At 50.7% G+C, this 21,168-nt stretch overlaps 3 protein-coding genes across 3 annotated transcripts; all 3 read left to right on the top strand.

Moving 5' to 3' along the window:
* Nucleotides 1-1,552, top strand: LOC104916573 (zinc finger CCCH domain-containing protein 11A-like). Its single transcript, XM_085237383.1, has 3 exons — nt 1-162; nt 714-781; nt 1,294-1,552. The coding sequence occupies exons 1-3, from the start codon at nt 40-42 to the stop codon at nt 1,550-1,552; spliced, it is 450 nt and encodes a 149-aa protein (XP_085093509.1). The 5' UTR covers nt 1-39.
* A 1,421-nt stretch (nt 1,553-2,973) lies between these two features.
* LOC146543279 (serine/threonine-protein kinase VRK3-like) lies at nt 2,974-11,054 on the top strand. The gene is made up of 12 exons (XM_085237558.1): nt 2,974-3,205; nt 3,274-3,650; nt 4,619-4,671; nt 6,385-6,451; nt 7,115-7,199; nt 7,660-7,759; nt 8,099-8,191; nt 8,513-8,645; nt 9,184-9,304; nt 9,625-9,686; nt 10,556-10,704; nt 10,937-11,054. Exons 1-11 carry the CDS (start codon nt 3,054-3,056, stop codon nt 10,702-10,704), a joined length of 1,392 nt encoding a protein of 463 aa, XP_085093684.1. The 5' UTR covers nt 2,974-3,053; the 3' UTR covers nt 10,937-11,054.
* A 2,023-nt stretch (nt 11,055-13,077) lies between these two features.
* On the top strand, nt 13,078-21,156 carry LOC104913511 (VRK serine/threonine kinase 3). Its single transcript, XM_085237369.1, has 12 exons — nt 13,078-13,309; nt 13,378-13,754; nt 14,722-14,774; nt 16,486-16,552; nt 17,216-17,300; nt 17,762-17,861; nt 18,201-18,293; nt 18,615-18,747; nt 19,286-19,406; nt 19,727-19,788; nt 20,658-20,806; nt 21,039-21,156. Exons 1-11 carry the CDS (start codon nt 13,158-13,160, stop codon nt 20,804-20,806), a joined length of 1,392 nt encoding a protein of 463 aa, XP_085093495.1. The 5' UTR covers nt 13,078-13,157; the 3' UTR covers nt 21,039-21,156.
* The last annotated feature ends 12 nt before the right edge of the window (nt 21,157-21,168 follow it).

Here is a 21,168-nt window from a genome sequence, read left to right as displayed (position 1 = left end):
CAATCTCTTCCTTTTACTTCAGGTGGACGCAAGGTGAAAATGAGGGCTATTGATTGGAAAGCCACCTTCCCCAAAAAGCAGAGACAGAAACGAAAAGCAGCAGAGATGCAACCATCTGCTGCTGAGGACACCGATGAGCCCCCAGCCAGAAAACTACCAATGGTAAGAACAGCGGCAACAGCAGTAGTGCATAAGGAAGGTTTACATTGCTCTTGTAGTAATGGTAGAAATTTCAAATGTTCTACAGCTTTACTGTTTCCTTTGAAGGCAGCAGATGTCTCACAGGGTACTTGTGGAAAACTTCTATTTTGATTAGATGCAGAGCAATGATTATGTAAGATTCTGTGATTCTACAATTCTCAGATTGCTCTGTGGTGTGAAGGATTTTGTCCATGAATGCTGTGCTGTTAAAAACACCCAAGGTCACTTGTAACCTTCAAGAGAACCCTTTCTTCAGGAGCCGCGTGCTTCTGTATTTGGGATCAGGCTCAGCAGCGCCCAGGGAAGGGAGGAGGAGTCCTCAGAGATCATCCAGTGTTCCACCTGTCCTGCTGTGGCCAGGGTTGCCAGCCATGAGATCCAACTGCCTGGAAACCCATCCAGCCTGGCCTTGAGTGCCTCCAGGGATGGGGCATCCACAACTTCCCTGGGAAAAGAAGCTACTTCGGAAGCTTTGACCCGTGCATCATACACACTGTCTTGTTTCTTCCTAGGCCATCGTTTCAGCCCTGCCTGGGGACAGCCTGGTGACCATTCCTGCAGTCCAAACACCTCCAAGCAGGTGATGACCACAACTTGCTCTTCATCAGTGCCATTTTTACATTAGACATAAGTTCTTTCGCATCAGGGGACAGATGGGGTGTTTGAGATGTGCCGTGGCATAATCCAACAAAGGAAGAGGTCATCTGCAATAATTGTAATTGCACACTCAAAATCTCTGCACAGCGTGTCATGGGGAGAAGTAACTCAGTCAGTGAACAGGTTTATGCAGAGGATGACTTCTTCACATATTTACAGTCAAATAATGAGGCTGGCGATGTGTTTCTGCTACAAAACGTGGCCCCTGTTGGCTAGGCTCAAACTGCTCTGTCTGTCCAGATCAGCTCCCACTATGAGCAATGTGCCTGCTGGTATCTTGCACTCTAAAGGCAGCCGCAGGTTAACTGAATCGCCATCCCTGTGTGAGTGTGAGGTGCGGGAGGGGTTAACCACAGATCTCAGAGCTGGTTTGCTGAAAGCGTATCTCAGTTAGAAATGTCAGGTACTGACTGTTCTCTTCCTTGTTCTCCCCAGTCTGGAACTGCTTCCGGGAAGCCAGGCAGACTCCGTGGCAGACTCTGTGAGGAATGCCTCACAAGAAGCAGATCAGATGCAGCAGCTGAGCTGCACAGAGGCGGGGAAAGCGCTCGTCTCAGAGGATGATGACATCGAAAACTTAATGCTGGAAATCATAGGAGATGAATTGGAAGGAGAAATTGACGTGGACAGTGAGAACGATGTGGATGAGCTCCTTCAGGAACTGTCTGAGATCGTTGACAATGTAACACCATAGACTGATTGTATATTTTAAAACAAACAACAACAAACAACAATTAAAAACAACCCTATTCCTTTTCAACCCTGTTTCTTTTCTTTCTTACACTGTGGGGACACTTTTCCTGAAACTGCAATGAGTCTTAAAGCAAACTGGCAGAAATCAGCAGTGCCTGCATTCTGTTCTCCTGATTTCCCTGCTGGTCTGAGTTCAGAGGCCGTGCACCCACTCCCCAGCTCTGGGTGGCTGCCTTCAGCATCAAGGGCACAAAGCACTTGTGTGGGCACAGAAAGACGTCCATCCGCAAGGCTGAACCTGAAACTTCTTCCTTCCTCCCCCTGGCAAAACTCTGCACCGGGCTCCTGTGGAAGCTCTGGGGTTCTGATTCCTTGGACAATGCTTTTGGGTCAACTGCAGCACTGCCACCCCCACTTCCCACTTTCTCCCCCTTCTCTCAGGCCTCTTGGTGCAATTCTCCTTGAACAAAAGACCCAGTACAACCAGCACACCCCTTTCCTTGCCTAGACTCTGCTTGCCTGTGGGCAGCAAGGGGCAGCGGCTTGGAGCGTTAGGCAATCCCTTATTGGATCTGACTCCTGCTTCTCATCCCACTGCCCAAGAACAGCGGTGGAGTCACTCATCTCCTGACAGTCCAGCGGGGGGAAGTTCTTTACAGAGAGAGTGGTGAGGTGCTGGAACAGCTGCCCAGAGAGGCTGTGGATGCCCCGTCCATTCCTGGAGGTGCTCAGGGCCAGGTTGGATGGGGCCTTGGGCAGCCTGGTCTGGTATTAAATGGGGAAGTTGGTGACCCTGCATGCACAGTATGGGTGTTGGAGCTTCATGATCCTTGATGTCCCTTCCAGCTGAGGCCTTTCCATGCTTTATGATCGGAGGCTCTTGAAATTCTTTCCCCACATGTGCTTTCCTGCCCACCTTTTCCCACCAGTTTCCTCATTGGTTCCTAATGGCCTTGTGCACTTTGTCTTGATAAATCACTTCATATTCTGGATTACCAGATACTCTCTTCCCAAACTGAACATTGTCAGCTTGTGATCACTGCTCCCTAGGCAACAACCATTGGAATTACAGAGCTGTGACACAAATTAACACTGTTTTAAAAAGTAATGTGTGTATGTGTGTGTATATGTCATAACTGTGGCGCTTAATAAATTGATGCTGAAGCCCAGCACTCACACTGGGGCCCGCAGGAGGCTTATAGGGGAACACAGCGATGGGGGGATTCAGGAGGGAGCTGGAGGCCGAGGTGCTGTGCAGGAAGCAGCCCCAGCAACCGGCGTGGCTTCTGAAGGACTCCCTTTGGCCAGAGCTGGGAAGGCCTCGAGGTGGCAGGGACAGTGCAGTTCCTTCCCTTCCTTTTTATTCTCTTCCCCTTCCCTTTCTCTCCCCTTCCGCTTCCCTTTCCCTCCCTTTCCATTTCCCCTTCCTGCCCACCGCACTGGTCGCAGCCCACGCCTCTCGTTGTGCGCACGCGCACGCCGCGCTCCAGCAGGGCGCTGTGATGGCGATGCGGGGCTGCGGGCGGCGGAGCCGCGGCCGGGGCCGTGCGGCGGCCGGGGCCGCGCGTGATGGCGGCGCGGAGCAGCAGCAGCAGCAGCTGCATCAGCAGGAGCAAGAGGAGCCGCAGCAGGAGCCGCCCCGCGTTTGCCACAGGTGGTGGCGACGGGCGGGCGGGCCGTGCCGCTCCGGTCCGTCCGTGACGTCGTGTGCTGTGCCCACAGGGTGACCCGGTTCTGCCCGCAGTGCGGCGGCGGCGTGGAGCCCACCTTCAGGTTCTGCCCGGCCTGCGGCGACAGACTGCCGGCACCGCCGCCACCGAGGGACGCGGCCGGCCCGCCGCCGCTACAGGCCCCGAACCCCGCGGCCGCCGCCGGGGCTGAGCGGAGCGCGGCCGTGTCGGTGCTCTCCCCGCCGGCCGCCCGCACGCCGCCCCGCCCGCCGTGTCCCGCGGCGCGGCGCGGTTCCCCCTCGCCCCGCAAGGCCCGGCCCGGCCCCGCCGAGCCGCTCCCGGAGGGCGAAGAGCTGCGGGACCGCGGCGCCGGGCGCTGGAGGCTGCGGCGGCTGCTGGAGCAGGGAGGCTGCGGGCTGCTCTACGAAGGTGCGGGACCGGGCGGGAGCCCGAGCCGCGGGGAGGGGGGGGAGACGGGACCCCGCGACCTCCGGACCGCAGACGCTGGCACCGAGCGCTTCACGCTGTTGTGCGTCTCGGAAGAAAGTGGCCTGGCTGCGCTGCTGCTGCCCTGCGGGTCACACTTCTCCGTGTTGCGGGTCAGTTTGGGGCAGGCAGGAACACAATTGGGTGCTGGGCTGCTCCCCGAATGCACGCCTGACCAGCTGTAGGCTTCCAAGGGAGACATTTCAATCCTGGACGCTGCTCAGGATGAGTTTTCTCCACTCCAAAGCTTTGCCTGATATTTGGCTTTAGCATCGTTATGCTCACTTTCACTGCTGCGTAATGCAGGCTGTGCATCTGCAAACGTGGTGTGAGAAGAAGGGAAGAGTATTGTGCTGTCATTGAGACACACTCTGGCTGAGCAGCAGCAGGTAGCTGTGTGTAGCATTCGGGTAAAGGGCAGAACAACAGAAGCTTCTCCAGGGCGAGGTAATAGGTGAGAATGCTGGGGGAATTTTGTCACGTATATCTGTGACACCCAAAGGGGGGGGGGAAGGTACTCTGATCTCATCCAGCTCTGATAAACTACAAAGTGAGCTGGAGGGAGTGCTCACCAAATTAATGGTGGGTGCCTTGGAGGTTCTGCTAACAATTTGTTCTTTACGTGCCACCCTCAAAGCCCACACTACTGTAGCTCCAGATGCTCACGTGAATTGAGCAGAGCTGCACCTGCAGCCATGTCAGGGTGCTGTGCTCCCAGAGCAAGGTAAGAGTTGTTTTGTGCCAGGCTGCACTGGTAAGCTCTGTCACAGAGGATGCTTTTGCAAAGATCAAGAGAAAGAAGCAGAGGATCAGTAGAAGTCAGCTGTGCAGGCGGTGCTGAGCGATGCAGCTGACGCTGCAGGTACCTCTTTTCTGTGCTCTGTAACCACATCTGTTCCATCCTTCCACAGCACAGTCAGCATCTGGAACCTGCCCTCAAAAGCAAAGATTCTCCCTCAAACTTGTGAGTTTTGATACGCTTGGGTAAGGAATAGTGTGTAGTGCTGCATCCTGGGCCTGATCTGTCTGCTTTGTATCACCATAGTGTCTCAGGAACGCAGAGAATGTACTCTGAGAGGCCAAAGCTGTGCTGTCTCATGGAGTGGGCGCTGGCTCACTGTCCTTGTTACCATGGGTGTATCCCTTAGAGAAGTGAGGGAGCTTAGGGTCCCATTGCTTAGGGAACAGATAAAACTTCCCAGGAGCTTCTTGGTTGGCTCTTCCCCTAATGCTGCAAAAACAATTAGGAGGATTTAATTTAAAACAACAAAAGAAAACCTTCATCCCAGGAGATTGCCTCTTTCATCCAGCAGGCTCAGTGATCTCCAAAACCGAATGCAGTGGTGTGAGGTTCCTGCTTTGTTAGTGTCAGATGTGCTGTTTTGGTATGACGTGCACAAATGCTGCTGCAGTCTTGGGGAAGCTGGGGATGGCAGAATTGGTGGCTGTGCCAAGGCAGTGCCATGAACCAGCACTGAGAGACAATGCCAGAGCACATCTTTACATCCCTGGGCACTTGCCAGCGGGTCGGCTTCTTCAGAAATGTGGTATTTTCAGTAATAGCTGCTCTGTGATTGCAGCTTGGTGGATGAATGATGGCTGTGTGGGGGCTGTAGTGGTGCCCACTCACATGCACTTGTAAAATTACTCGCTCTGCTGTCAGAGTAATGTGTCAGGGAGTGAAAGCAGTGTTATTAATGGGAAGAGACGCCTAACTGCTACTGAAGTAGGACCAGCAGGTGGGGAGCTCTGCTCGCTTGTGAGCATAACGCTCCCAACTCAACACCTTTGGCACCTCCTGGCTTTGCACCAGAGGGTGTTTCAGTTCCTGGGTTTGACAGTTCACATTGGCTTTCCAGGCAAGATGCATGATAAAATATCTTTGGAGATGTGGTTATTTGTGCTGTCTGGAGACTGCTGATCCTGCAGAAAGCAGAGCCCCTCATGGGTGGGACCTGTGGTATCAAACACAGCAGGGTGTGAAACGCCCACCTCCTCCCTGCACAGCATCCCTCCCATGTTAGTCTGCGATGTGCTGAGTACACATGTATACATACAGAAATGTCTGTGGGCACTCAGACTAGTGTACTGGTTTGTGAGCTGTCAGGTCACTTCTTAGCAGCAGCACTAAAAGAGCAGTAATGCTGGTTGCTGTAAAAAAGATGGGTTTTAAGAATTCAGCATCACCCAGACATGTGGGAAATGTGGTGACTACAGACTTTCTTGCTTGTCTTGTTTTCTGACAGCTAGCATAAAACAGAACAGCTGCTTTTTGGACTCACCTGCTTGCAGAAATAACCTCCTCATGCTGTGGCTAAGAAGGCTGCCTCTGGCTCCTAATGCAACAGCTTCAGGACTGGAGCTCACTCTGGGCTGGTTTGCATTGTTTAGGTGCTGTTAACCCACATGCTTCTTAGTGGTGGTGCTTGAGATGTGAGGCAGCTGCTGCCTTGCTTTGTGCTGATGCTTGGAGTTGTGTGCAGCGCTAAACAGCGAGATGAGACCCAAACTCTGTTCTCTTGCTTTTTTTTTTTTTTTTTTTTTCTTTTGAAGAGGGTGGGACAGGGGAAGTTCTTTCAAATGTATAGTGAAGGTTTTGTAGCAATCGTGTCCAAATTTCCCTTCCTAGCAGGAAGTATGTAGCTGAAGTAATGCACTTTCTTTCTGTTTATTTCAGGATGTCAAAGACAGTAAGATCTACAATGAACAGAACTTTTTCCAGCGAGCTGCAAAGAAAGACAGAGGTTGGTGCTCGTTGGCAGGGTGAGGACTAGGCTGCTTGTTAGGAAAGCTGTCATCTCTCCTTTGTTATCTGAGTCTCTCAGAAGGCTGCACTAGAATAAACCAGTTTGCTTCTTCCTCTGTGCCAGTGCTGAGCAATTCAGCCCTGAGCCTGCTCTCCAGCAGTGTACCTTAAGAAACCACAGCACTGGCATTTTGCAGCTCTCTTGTTCTACTCAACCCTAGCTGTATTGTCACGCAGCCTGACGGGCTGCTGTTCCCTTCTGGGTCCCCTCTGTGGGCATTTCTGTCAGCTGCTGTCAAGTATTTACTTTGCCCACGTTCAGGTTGTTAAGTCAACAAAGCTGACCAGACACGATAGGGGGATTCCTGCCAAATGAACGCTTCTGGGAGGGCTGTAATCAAGTCCTTCCCAGACCTGTTTGTAGAATTTGCTTCTCCATCGCTGTTCCTGACTCTCTCTTCTCCCCTTGCTGTTGTATGTAGCCCCACAGCAAGCACATGCTGTAGCCTGCTCTGGTATTCCCAGCATCTTTGCTGTCTTATTCTTGCTCTGCAGTGCTGTGTGCATTGACATGCCAACACTCTGGCACGTTAGGCTGGCATTTCTCGGGCAGATCAGTATGAAAACAGCTTGGCATCTGCCGTACTCTTTTCCCTCCTAGTGGAGAAGTGGAAGAAGCTGCACTCTTTGCCCCTGCTGGGCATCCCCAGCTGTCTTGGCTTTGGACTGCATGCAGATAAATACAGGTGAGGTGACTCTGTAAAGGGCACAGCTGAGCTCTTCTGTCTGCAACTGCCATCTTCCTGGGCTTTCCTTCTTCCCTCCTTGCTGTGCACTGTCCTTTTTCTTGCTGTTCCCTGGGCTCCTAATGTAATGTGCTGCTCCTAGTTTATTAACAAATGCTTTGCCTCTCACCATCCTGTTTCCTCTAGTCCCTGGGTTGCTGGTGTAGCCATTGCATTTGTAGCTTCTGTTCCTCTGGCCCAGGGACACCTTATTCTTGCCTTGTAAACTTTTTTTTAAAAAAAAAAGAAAAAAAAAAAAAGAGACAGACTTTGTATCTGCAACAAACTCCTGTACAAGGAACTTTTGTTATCTAAGTGAGGAAAGCTTTGCCCAGGTCAGTGTGAAGTAGTGGGGGGTGTCTAATCCTGGTTGCAGGGCTTTTATACCAGGCAGGCACTGCTACATTCTTGTCTTTTGTAGGTTTTTGGTGTTCTCTGATTTAGGGCGATCTCTTCAGTCCATTCTGAATGACAACTTACACCTGAATGAGAAGGCAGCTTTTCAGATTGCAGTCCGGCTGGTACGTAGGGAGCCAACGCTTTCCAAAAGACTTGCTAAGGAAAGGCATATAACTTCCTCCCTCATCTTTTAAAGGTACTTTAAAGCTAATCCAGGGGGTTTGCTGGCTCTTAAAGTAGCATCTCTAGAGCCTGTTGTAAACTTGAGTAGCGTCTGTTGAGCAGTGTGTAAAGTAGAAGGAGTCTGAAGTAAGGAGGGTGAAAGAAACCTTGAAAATCAGAGGCTGTGGGACATGGTGCTCATGTATCCTCCATATAGCAGGGTTCAGCACAGTGAAAGCCTGGGTGCTGAGTGAGGATTGTGTGGGTCTGATACACTCTGCTCTTCTGTTTATCTGTAGCTGGACTGCCTGGAGTACCTTCATGAAAATGAGTATGTGCATGGGGACATCACAGCTGACAACATCTATGTGAACCCAGCAGACCTCACGCAGGTATTGAGTGGGAGCAGTGCTGCAAGGAAATGGCAGCTGAGTTGGGCTCATACAAGTGGGACAGAGCAGCTTTTGAGCAGGGGAGCAATGCAGTTCATGCAGTGTTCAGGTGCAGCAGTGCAGGATTGGGGGATGCATGGGTTTAACACCCGAAGGCAGGGAACCTTAGAAGCCACCTAGTGTGCCATAAAGGGATTACTCAGAGGGAAGATTCAGGCTTTGACTGAAGAGACCTCTGTGGAGCAAGCAGAGCAGATGCACAGCCTGTAGTCCTTGCCCTAAGCAGTAATGCTCAGATGTGTGTTTCCTGCTGTCTTCCAGGTGACCCTAGCAGGCTACTACTTCGCCTTCCGTTACTGCCCAGAAGGGAAGCATGTGGCTAGGCGTGAAGGCAGCAGGACTCCTCATGAGGGCACGATAGAGTTTATCAGCCAGGACAGCCACAAGGGAGCAGGTGAGTCTGTTTTTGACACAAGCTGGTAAAAAGCCCACCTGAAGCTGTTTCTGTATCAGGGCTCTCTGAAGCTAGGGCTTCCTGCTGCCACTTGTTACTGCTGCTTTCCAGGTGTGTATGTGCACCTGGAACCCAGTTTCTGTTTGGCCTATTTCCTCAAACCTCTTTCCAGGCTGCTGTGTTGGGAATTGCCAGGTTACTCAGCGACTGTAGCAAGGGGTGCAGGTGTGTTCCTGCTCCATCTGGAGTCGTGGCTCCTGCAAGTGTGCAAGGAATAGAAAACTGGGTTGCTTCATGCTGGCTTAGATGGGATCTGCTTCAAGCTAGGCTGGATCCCTGCCCAAAACAGACTCCACTCTGACCTTGAAGCAGAGAGCGGGAAGGATGTTCAAATTGGCTACTTGGTTGGGTCTCTGAAATAGATACTTCCAAGGATGTGCCATGAGTGCTGAAGTGCTCTTTTGGAGAGGTGCTAGCCTGGACCTCCTCTAGGATGGCTCCCAATCCATTTTCAGCATGTGAATCTCTCTTCTTTCAGCACCATCTCGACGGAGTGACTTGGAATCTCTGGGCTACTGTCTTCTGAAATGGCTCTGCGGCTTCTTGCCTTGGTCTAAGGAGCTGGACAAAGTAGAAACTGTGATGGAAAAGAAAGAAATGTAGGAGTATTCATCTGCTCTTTTGGGAAATGCTCAGAAGGAAACACTGAGGGCGATTCTGTGACAAGAGGACTGAGATCAAACGATTTCTCTTTATTGTGGTGTGGGTAAATCCCATTGGAAAGTCACACTGGAAGCAGGTGGCCAATATTATCTCCCGGGTGAAAGGGTTATTGGTGAGCCCAGATCTCAGCAGCATTTAGAACCTGACCATCTGAATTTGGCCTTTTTTGTATTTTGTTCTTGTTGTCAAAGACAGGATGCTTCAGTGCCTGCTCCATTGCTTCTCTTCTGACAGCTCTCTGCACTGGTTCTTCCAGGTACAAAAATGATGTGACATGCCTTCTCCAGCAGTGCTTCAGCAGGCAGAGGTCGATTCCAGGTGCAGGCTTGCTTTCCTAGAGGCCTCTTGGGGAGGGAAGGGGGATTGACCATACTTGAAGCCAGAGCTTTCCTCCCACTGGGGTGCTAACTGGGATGACTCTTGGTGGTGATGGTGACAAAGCAGCGCACAGACCAGCTGCCAGGCTCCTCCTAAGAACAAAGCCCTTGTTTGTAGCAAAGCGAAGAAGGCTGCTACCTGTTATATCTATGTTCATAAACCTTGCTGAAGAGGCCAGTGTCCTAGTGGCTTTAAAAATGCAGAATTTGGGGCTTGAGGTCATTTCTCCATCCTGTCTAACCTTAATATTAGTTCTTTGTTTTCATAGAATGGTTTGGGCTGAGAGGGGCCTCAGCATCTAGTTTGACACCCTCCCCCATGCCATGGGCAGGGACACCTCCCACCAGCTCAGGCTGCCCAGGGCCCCATCCAGCCTGGCCTTGAGCACCTCAAGGGATGGGGCATCCATCCACAGCTTCTCAGGACAGTGGTGCCAGGGCCTCCTCTCCATAGTGGAAAATTGCTTCCTTATATCTAAAGCCAGTCTCTCTTTTAGTGTAAAGCCATTACCCTGTGTCCTGTTGCTTCATGCCCTTGTAGAAAGTTCCTTCCCCATCTTTCCCATAGTCACTTCAGGTACTGAAGGGCAGCACTGAGGTCTTTCTGTAGCTGTAGAGGGGTGAGAATCCCTTCCCTGACCTGCTGGCTGCACTTCCACTGTAGCCCAGGTTTAGGTTTCCTCTCTCTGCAGCTGGCCAAGGCTGAGGAGTGATCTCTGTGCAGGGAATGGAGTCTGGAAATGTTACTTGTCAGTTTTGTGAAGGTGATGGGTTGTGTCGGTCCATGTGGTGACATTCTGTGTTTTGCAGCTGCCCTTCAGAGCTACCTGCAGCAAGTAATGGCACTAGAATATGAGGAGAAGCCAAACTATGAGGCCCTGCGGCAGCTCTTCAAAAAGCCACTGCAAATGCTGAAAGCTTCAGCTTATGATTCTGTGGATATCATGGTAGTGCCCTAAGTAAGTGCCCACAGTTCAGATTGCTGCAGCACACAGCACCAGTCCCCTGCACTCCAAGCAGCAATAGAGCACTGTTGCTATTATCTCAGCAAATCTCCACTTGCTGTAGCTTAAGACCTTTCTACCCTGCCATTTCATCATGTTTTCCATGGTGTTTCAGCTTTCTCTTGAGTTACAGGGAGGAGACTGTACAAACTGATTTATGTTCCCCTTTTGTCCCCTTTTCTTTTAGGTCAAGGAAACTTGCACAGGACAACACAGTTCAGAGCTTTCTGCAGTGTGAAGCTTTTCCAAAAGATGTGAGAGATTTTATCTACTGTTGTTTTATAATAAACTTATTGGAAAGCACACACAGCCTGCAGCATGGGGTTACTGGGAGAATATTCAAGGCTGTGCTTTGGCTTTTTTTCCTCATGGCAATGCAGCAGATTTGTGATTTGAGTCTCATGTTATGTTCTGTGCAGAGTGCTCTCCCACCTGCTCACGGTATGGATGTAAACAGATTTCATCCCCCAGTTCAGCATAAGTGAATGGATACCAGCCTTAAAAGCAATACAGGGAGCCATTCATTGATGTAAAAACAAATTTTATACATATATAAAAAAAAAAAAACTACATCCTATCTGAACTGTTGCCACCTGCCACAGTAACTTCTAGATAAAGGAAAAGTTGTGGAGTCCAGTTCCAGTGTTAAAGTCATTGTCAATTCATGAAAGTCTTAAAAACAAGTAATGAACATAAAAATACCAACACATAAAAAGAAAACTATTTTCCTAATGTAGACAGGTTCTGAATGTAGACAGGCTGAAGGAGTTTTAAGCCAGGATGGCTAGGCTGAGGTCAGTGTAGGAAGTTCCTTCAAAGCCCTACTGATACAGTACAGAAGATTGCAGTTTTAATAAGAAAAGCATATGCTCCCCTTGTGGACTAGGATGCAGTTGCAAGGCTTAAATGAGGGCTTTAAGACAGTTTGCCCTTACTGCATTGCTGCCTGCTTCTAGTGTTCAAGTGAGGTGTGCTTTACTGAAGGCCACATTCATGGAAATAACGAGGAAAACAGGCAATGAAGGTGGGCCACGGGCTGGAGGTGGCAGTTAAACCACACTGATGCAGCATGGGCTAACAGTTCACAGTACTGTAGCATTGGGCAGTGAAGCATTAAGGCACAGGAGGATAACATTTCAGGGGAAGGAACACATGGCAACTAAGGCCTGAGTCAAATAGGGTTTTTAAAACCATGAGAGGTAGGTTAAAAAAAAGCTCAGACCTGCAATGAGCCTTCATTTACCTCTTGACTGTATCTATAAAAACCTTAAATCAGTGCAGCAGAAGATATATACATAGAAGAGGGAAGCACCAGCTGACGTGAAACAGTACCTGGCTAAAGTTAAAATGCAGCATAACCGCAAAAAGGTCTATCAACTTCAAGCATAGTGTTACATCCAGTAACTTCGTGACCAAAGTAATTTCTTTCTTTCATGGTGCCAGGCCTCACAGTGAAGCAAGGGAGAGGACAAGGTCATTTTCAAGGAATAATTGGTGAGGTATGACACAAGCTGTAAAGTTAAGATTCGTCTCAGTATATGAAACTTGGAGAGGATCAGAAAATAAGAAATCTTTAACTGCTTTTTTTTTTTTTTTTAAAGGATGGAAAAAGGCCAGAAATGAGATACAGAATTAAGAGACAGGCTTATAGAATGTGGTAGGAATAGGCAAAGTTAAGGGAAAGGGCTCTTTCTGGAGGTATTGACAATTATTCACTATCATTCCTGTACAGCTATGACAGAAATGCTGTTTCCAGAAAACCTAGAGAAGCATGAAATCAGAGGCTTAAGAAGCCCAAATTCACCCTTTCTTCACTGCCCACCTTTTCCCACCAGTTTCCTCATTGGTTCCTAATGGCCTTGTGCACTTTGTCTTGATAAATCACTTCATATTCTGGATTACCAGATACTCTCTTCCCAAACTGAACATTGTCAGCTTGTGATCACTGCTCCCTAGGCAACAACCATTGGAATTACAGAGCTGTGACACAAATTAACACTGTTTTAAAAAGTAATGTGTGTATGTGTGTGTATATGTCATAACTGTGGCGCTTAATAAATTGATGCTGAAGCCCAGCACTCACACTGGGGCCCGCAGGAGGCTTATAGGGGAACACAGCGATGGGGGGATTCAGGAGGGAGCTGGAGGCCGAGGTGCTGTGCAGGAAGCAGCCCCAGCAACCGGCGTGGCTTCTGAAGGACTCCCTTTGGCCAGAGCTGGGAAGGCCTCGAGGTGGCAGGGACAGTGCAGTTCCTTCCCTTCCTTTTTATTCTCTTCCCCTTCCCTTTCTCTCCCCTTCCGCTTCCCTTTCCCTCCCTTTCCATTTCCCCTTCCTGCCCACCGCACTGGTCGCAGCCCACGCCTCTCGTTGTGCGCACGCGCACGCCGCGCTCCAGCAGGGCGCTGTGATGGCGATGCGGGGCTGCGGGCGGCGGAGCCGCGGCCGGGGCCGTGCGGCGGCCGGGGCCGCGCGTGATGGCGGCGCGGAGCAGCAGCAGCAGCAGCTGCATCAGCAGGAGCAAGAGGAGCCGCAGCAGGAGCCGCCCCGCGTTTGCCACAGGTGGTGGCGACGGGCGGGCGGGCCGTGCCGCTCCGGTCCGTCCGTGACGTCGTGTGCTGTGCCCACAGGGTGACCCGGTTCTGCCCGCAGTGCGGCGGCGGCGTGGAGCCCACCTTCAGGTTCTGCCCGGCCTGCGGCGACAGACTGCCGGCACCGCCGCCACCGAGGGACGCGGCCGGCCCGCCGCCGCTACAGGCCCCGAACCCCGCGGCCGCCGCCGGGGCTGAGCGGAGCGCGGCCGTGTCGGTGCTCTCCCCGCCGGCCGCCCGCACGCCGCCCCGCCCGCCGTGTCCCGCGGCGCGGCGCGGTTCCCCCTCGCCCCGCAAGGCCCGGCCCGGCCCCGCCGAGCCGCTCCCGGAGGGCGAAGAGCTGCGGGACCGCGGCGCCGGGCGCTGGAGGCTGCGGCGGCTGCTGGAGCAGGGAGGCTGCGGGCTGCTCTACGAAGGTGCGGGACCGGGCGGGAGCCCGAGCCGCGGGGAGGGGGGGAGACGGGACCCCGCGACCTCCGGACCGCAGACGCTGGCACCGAGCGCTTCACGCTGTTGTGCGTCTCGGAAGAAAGTGGCCTGGCTGCGCTGCTGCTGCCCTGCGGGTCACACTTCTCCGTGTTGCGGGTCAGTTTGGGGCAGGCAGGAACACAATTGGGTGCTGGGCTGCTCCCCGAATGCACGCCTGACCAGCTGTAGGCTTCCAAGGGAGACATTTCAATCCTGGACGCTGCTCAGGATGAGTTTTCTCCACTCCAAAGCTTTGCCTGATATTTGGCTTTAGCATCGTTATGCTCACTTTCACTGCTGCGTAATGCAGGCTGTGCATCTGCAAACGTGGTGTGAGAAGAAGGGAAGAGTATTGTGCTGTCATTGAGACACACTCTGGCTGAGCAGCAGCAGGTAGCTGTGTGTAGCATTCGGGTAAAGGGCAGAACAACAGAAGCTTCTCCAGGGCGAGGTAATAGGTGAGAATGCTGGGGGAATTTTGTCACGTATATCTGTGACACCCACAAGGGGGGGGGAAGGTACTCTGATCTCATCCAGCTCTGATAAACTACAAAGTGAGCTGGAGGGAGTGCTCACCAAATTAATGGTGGGTGCCTTGGAGGTTCTGCTAACAATTTGTTCTTTACGTGCCACCCTCAAAGCCCACACTACTGTAGCTCCAGATGCTCACGTGAATTGAGCAGAGCTGCACCTGCAGCCATGTCAGGGTGCTGTGCTCCCAGAGCAAGGTAAGAGTTGTTTTGTGCCAGGCTGCACTGGTAAGCTCTGTCACAGAGGATGCTTTTGCAAAGATCAAGAGAAAGAAGCAGAGGATCAGTAGAAGTCAGCTGTGCAGGCGGTGCTGAGCGATGCAGCTGACGCTGCAGGTACCTCTTTTCTGTGCTCTGTAACCACATCTGTTCCATCCTTCCACAGCACAGTCAGCATCTGGAACCTGCCCTCAAAAGCAAAGATTCTCCCTCAAACTTGTGAGTTTTGATACGCTTGGGTAAGGAATAGTGTGTAGTGCTGCATCCTGGGCCTGATCTGTCTGCTTTGTATCACCATAGTGTCTCAGGAACGCAGAGAATGTACTCTGAGAGGCCAAAGCTGTGCTGTCTCATGGAGTGGGCGCTGGCTCACTGTCCTTGTTACCATGGGTGTATCCCTTAGAGAAGTGAGGGAGCTTAGGGTCCCATTGCTTAGGGAACAGATAAAACTTCCCAGGAGCTTCTTGGTTGGCTCTTCCCCTAATGCTGCAAAAACAATTAGGAGGATTTAATTTAAAACAACAAAAGAAAACCTTCATCCCAGGAGATTGCCTCTTTCATCCAGCAGGCTCAGTGATCTCCAAAACCGAATGCAGTGGTGTGAGGTTCCTGCTTTGTTAGTGTCAGATGTGCTGTTTTGGTATGACGTGCACAAATGCTGCTGCAGTCTTGGGGAAGCTGGGGATGGCAGAATTGGTGGCTGTGCCAAGGCAGTGCCATGAACCAGCACTGAGAGACAATGCCAGAGCACATCTTTACATCCCTGGGCACTTGCCAGCGGGTCGGCTTCTTCAGAAATGTGGTATTTTCAGTAATAGCTGCTCTGTGATTGCAGCTTGGTGGATGAATGATGGCTGTGTGGGGGCTGTAGTGGTGCCCACTCACATGCACTTGTAAAATTACTCGCTCTGCTGTCAGAGTAATGTGTCAGGGAGTGAAAGCAGTGTTATTAATGGGAAGAGACGCCTAACTGCTACTGAAGTAGGACCAGCAGGTGGGGAGCTCTGCTCGCTTGTGAGCATAACGCTCCCAACTCAACACCTTTGGCACCTCCTGGCTTTGCACCAGAGGGTGTTTCAGTTCCTGGGTTTGACAGTTCACATTGGCTTTCCAGGCAAGATGCATGATAAAATATCTTTGGAGATGTGGTTATTTGTGCTGTCTGGAGACTGCTGATCCTGCAGAAAGCAGAGCCCCTCATGGGTGGGACCTGTGGTATCAAACACAGCAGGGTGTGAAACGCCCACCTCCTCCCTGCACAGCATCCCTCCCATGTTAGTCTGCGATGTGCTGAGTACACATGTATACATACAGAAATGTCTGTGGGCACTCAGACTAGTGTACTGGTTTGTGAGCTGTCAGGTCACTTCTTAGCAGCAGCACTAAAAGAGCAGTAATGCTGGTTGCTGTAAAAAAGATGGGTTTTAAGAATTCAGCATCACCCAGACATGTGGGAAATGTGGTGACTACAGACTTTCTTGCTTGTCTTGTTTTCTGACAGCTAGCATAAAACAGAACAGCTGCTTTTTGGACTCACCTGCTTGCAGAAATAACCTCCTCATGCTGTGGCTAAGAAGGCTGCCTCTGGCTCCTAATGCAACAGCTTCAGGACTGGAGCTCACTCTGGGCTGGTTTGCATTGTTTAGGTGCTGTTAACCCACATGCTTCTTAGTGGTGGTGCTTGAGATGTGAGGCAGCTGCTGCCTTGCTTTGTGCTGATGCTTGGAGTTGTGTGCAGCGCTAAACAGCGAGATGAGACCCAAACTCTGTTCTCTTGCTTTTTTTTTTTTTTTTTTTTTTTTGAAGAGGGTGGGACAGGGGAAGTTCTTTCAAATGTATAGTGAAGGTTTTGTAGCAATCGTGTCCAAATTTCCCTTCCTAGCAGGAAGTATGTAGCTGAAGTAATGCACTTTCTTTCTGTTTATTTCAGGATGTCAAAGACAGTAAGATCTACAATGAACAGAACTTTTTCCAGCGAGCTGCAAAGAAAGACAGAGGTTGGTGCTCGTTGGCAGGGTGAGGACTAGGCTGCTTGTTAGGAAAGCTGTCATCTCTCCTTTGTTATCTGAGTCTCTCAGAAGGCTGCACTAGAATAAACCAGTTTGCTTCTTCCTCTGTGCCAGTGCTGAGCAATTCAGCCCTGAGCCTGCTCTCCAGCAGTGTACCTTAAGAAACCACAGCACTGGCATTTTGCAGCTCTCTTGTTCTACTCAACCCTAGCTGTATTGTCACGCAGCCTGACGGGCTGCTGTTCCCTTCTGGGTCCCCTCTGTGGGCATTTCTGTCAGCTGCTGTCAAGTATTTACTTTGCCCACGTTCAGGTTGTTAAGTCAACAAAGCTGACCAGACACGATAGGGGGATTCCTGCCAAATGAACGCTTCTGGGAGGGCTGTAATCAAGTCCTTCCCAGACCTGTTTGTAGAATTTGCTTCTCCATCGCTGTTCCTGACTCTCTCTTCTCCCCTTGCTGTTGTATGTAGCCCCACAGCAAGCACATGCTGTAGCCTGCTCTGGTATTCCCAGCATCTTTGCTGTCTTATTCTTGCTCTGCAGTGCTGTGTGCATTGACATGCCAACACTCTGGCACGTTAGGCTGGCATTTCTCGGGCAGATCAGTATGAAAACAGCTTGGCATCTGCCGTACTCTTTTCCCTCCTAGTGGAGAAGTGGAAGAAGCTGCACTCTTTGCCCCTGCTGGGCATCCCCAGCTGTCTTGGCTTTGGACTGCATGCAGATAAATACAGGTGAGGTGACTCTGTAAAGGGCACAGCTGAGCTCTTCTGTCTGCAACTGCCATCTTCCTGGGCTTTCCTTCTTCCCTCCTTGCTGTGCACTGTCCTTTTTCTTGCTGTTCCCTGGGCTCCTAATGTAATGTGCTGCTCCTAGTTTATTAACAAATGCTTTGCCTCTCACCATCCTGTTTCCTCTAGTCCCTGGGTTGCTGGTGTAGCCATTGCATTTGTAGCTTCTGTTCCTCTGGCCCAGGGACACCTTATTCTTGCCTTGTAAACTTTTTTTTTAAAAAAAAAAGAAAAAAAAAAAAAGAGACAGACTTTGTATCTGCAACAAACTCCTGTACAAGGAACTTTTGTTATCTAAGTGAGGAAAGCTTTGCCCAGGTCAGTGTGAAGTAGTGGGGGGTGTCTAATCCTGGTTGCAGGGCTTTTATACCAGGCAGGCACTGCTACATTCTTGTCTTTTGTAGGTTTTTGGTGTTCTCTGATTTAGGGCGATCTCTTCAGTCCATTCTGAATGACAACTTACACCTGAATGAGAAGGCAGCTTTTCAGATTGCAGTCCGGCTGGTACGTAGGGAGCCAACGCTTTCCAAAAGACTTGCTAAGGAAAGGCATATAACTTCCTCCCTCATCTTTTAAAGGTACTTTAAAGCTAATCCAGGGGGTTTGCTGGCTCTTAAAGTAGCATCTCTAGAGCCTGTTGTAAACTTGAGTAGCGTCTGTTGAGCAGTGTGTAAAGTAGAAGGAGTCTGAAGTAAGGAGGGTGAAAGAAACCTTGAAAATCAGAGGCTGTGGGACATGGTGCTCATGTATCCTCCATATAGCAGGGTTCAGCACAGTGAAAGCCTGGGTGCTGAGTGAGGATTGTGTGGGTCTGATACACTCTGCTCTTCTGTTTATCTGTAGCTGGACTGCCTGGAGTACCTTCATGAAAATGAGTATGTGCATGGGGACATCACAGCTGACAACATCTATGTGAACCCAGCAGACCTCACGCAGGTATTGAGTGGGAGCAGTGCTGCAAGGAAATGGCAGCTGAGTTGGGCTCATACAAGTGGGACAGAGCAGCTTTTGAGCAGGGGAGCAATGCAGTTCATGCAGTGTTCAGGTGCAGCAGTGCAGGATTGGGGGATGCATGGGTTTAACACCCGAAGGCAGGGAACCTTAGAAGCCACCTAGTGTGCCATAAAGGGATTACTCAGAGGGAAGATTCAGGCTTTGACTGAAGAGACCTCTGTGGAGCAAGCAGAGCAGATGCACAGCCTGTAGTCCTTGCCCTAAGCAGTAATGCTCAGATGTGTGTTTCCTGCTGTCTTCCAGGTGACCCTAGCAGGCTACTACTTCGCCTTCCGTTACTGCCCAGAAGGGAAGCATGTGGCTAGGCGTGAAGGCAGCAGGACTCCTCATGAGGGCACGATAGAGTTTATCAGCCAGGACAGCCACAAGGGAGCAGGTGAGTCTGTTTTTGACACAAGCTGGTAAAAAGCCCACCTGAAGCTGTTTCTGTATCAGGGCTCTCTGAAGCTAGGGCTTCCTGCTGCCACTTGTTACTGCTGCTTTCCAGGTGTGTATGTGCACCTGGAACCCAGTTTCTGTTTGGCCTATTTCCTCAAACCTCTTTCCAGGCTGCTGTGTTGGGAATTGCCAGGTTACTCAGCGACTGTAGCAAGGGGTGCAGGTGTGTTCCTGCTCCATCTGGAGTCGTGGCTCCTGCAAGTGTGCAAGGAATAGAAAACTGGGTTGCTTCATGCTGGCTTAGATGGGATCTGCTTCAAGCTAGGCTGGATCCCTGCCCAAAACAGACTCCACTCTGACCTTGAAGCAGAGAGCGGGAAGGATGTTCAAATTGGCTACTTGGTTGGGTCTCTGAAATAGATACTTCCAAGGATGTGCCATGAGTGCTGAAGTGCTCTTTTGGAGAGGTGCTAGCCTGGACCTCCTCTAGGATGGCTCCCAATCCATTTTCAGCATGTGAATCTCTCTTCTTTCAGCACCATCTCGACGGAGTGACTTGGAATCTCTGGGCTACTGTCTTCTGAAATGGCTCTGCGGCTTCTTGCCTTGGTCTAAGGAGCTGGACAAAGTAGAAACTGTGATGGAAAAGAAAGAAATGTAGGAGTATTCATCTGCTCTTTTGGGAAATGCTCAGAAGGAAACACTGAGGGCGATTCTGTGACAAGAGGACTGAGATCAAACGATTTCTCTTTATTGTGGTGTGGGTAAATCCCATTGGAAAGTCACACTGGAAGCAGGTGGCCAATATTATCTCCCGGGTGAAAGGGTTATTGGTGAGCCCAGATCTCAGCAGCATTTAGAACCTGACCATCTGAATTTGGCCTTTTTTGTATTTTGTTCTTGTTGTCAAAGACAGGATGCTTCAGTGCCTGCTCCATTGCTTCTCTTCTGACAGCTCTCTGCACTGGTTCTTCCAGGTACAAAAATGATGTGACATGCCTTCTCCAGCAGTGCTTCAGCAGGCAGAGGTCGATTCCAGGTGCAGGCTTGCTTTCCTAGAGGCCTCTTGGGGAGGGAAGGGGGATTGACCATACTTGAAGCCAGAGCTTTCCTCCCACTGGGGTGCTAACTGGGATGACTCTTGGTGGTGATGGTGACAAAGCAGCGCACAGACCAGCTGCCAGGCTCCTCCTAAGAACAAAGCCCTTGTTTGTAGCAAAGCGAAGAAGGCTGCTACCTGTTATATCTATGTTCATAAACCTTGCTGAAGAGGCCAGTGTCCTAGTGGCTTTAAAAATGCAGAATTTGGGGCTTGAGGTCATTTCTCCATCCTGTCTAACCTTAATATTAGTTCTTTGTTTTCATAGAATGGTTTGGGCTGAGAGGGGCCTCAGCATCTAGTTTGACACCCTCCCCCATGCCATGGGCAGGGACACCTCCCACCAGCTCAGGCTGCCCAGGGCCCCATCCAGCCTGGCCTTGAGCACCTCAAGGGATGGGGCATCCATCCACAGCTTCTCAGGACAGTGGTGCCAGGGCCTCCTCTCCATAGTGGAAAATTGCTTCCTTATATCTAAAGCCAGTCTCTCTTTTAGTGTAAAGCCATTACCCTGTGTCCTGTTGCTTCATGCCCTTGTAGAAAGTTCCTTCCCCATCTTTCCCATAGTCACTTCAGGTACTGAAGGGCAGCACTGAGGTCTTTCTGTAGCTGTAGAGGGGTGAGAATCCCTTCCCTGACCTGCTGGCTGCACTTCCACTGTAGCCCAGGTTTAGGTTTCCTCTCTCTGCAGCTGGCCAAGGCTGAGGAGTGATCTCTGTGCAGGGAATGGAGTCTGGAAATGTTACTTGTCAGTTTTGTGAAGGTGATGGGTTGTGTCGGTCCATGTGGTGACATTCTGTGTTTTGCAGCTGCCCTTCAGAGCTACCTGCAGCAAGTAATGGCACTAGAATATGAGGAGAAGCCAAACTATGAGGCCCTGCGGCAGCTCTTCAAAAAGCCACTGCAAATGCTGAAAGCTTCAGCTTATGATTCTGTGGATATCATGGTAGTGCCCTAAGTAAGTGCCCACAGTTCAGATTGCTGCAGCACACAGCACCAGTCCCCTGCACTCCAAGCAGCAATAGAGCACTGTTGCTATTATCTCAGCAAATCTCCACTTGCTGTAGCTTAAGACCTTTCTACCCTGCCATTTCATCATGTTTTCCATGGTGTTTCAGCTTTCTCTTGAGTTACAGGGAGGAGACTGTACAAACTGATTTATGTTCCCCTTTTGTCCCCTTTTCTTTTAGGTCAAGGAAACTTGCACAGGACAACACAGTTCAGAGCTTTCTGCAGTGTGAAGCTTTTCCAAAAGATGTGAGAGATTTTATCTACTGTTGTTTTATAATAAACTTATTGGAAAGCACACACAGCCTGCAG

Source organism: Meleagris gallopavo, chromosome 16, assembly GCF_905368555.1.
Source record: "Meleagris gallopavo chromosome 16, MGAL_WU_HG_1.1, whole genome shotgun sequence".
Classification (NCBI taxonomy): Eukaryota; Metazoa; Chordata; class Aves; order Galliformes; family Phasianidae; genus Meleagris; species Meleagris gallopavo.
This window is presented reverse-complemented; position numbering and strand designations above follow the sequence as displayed.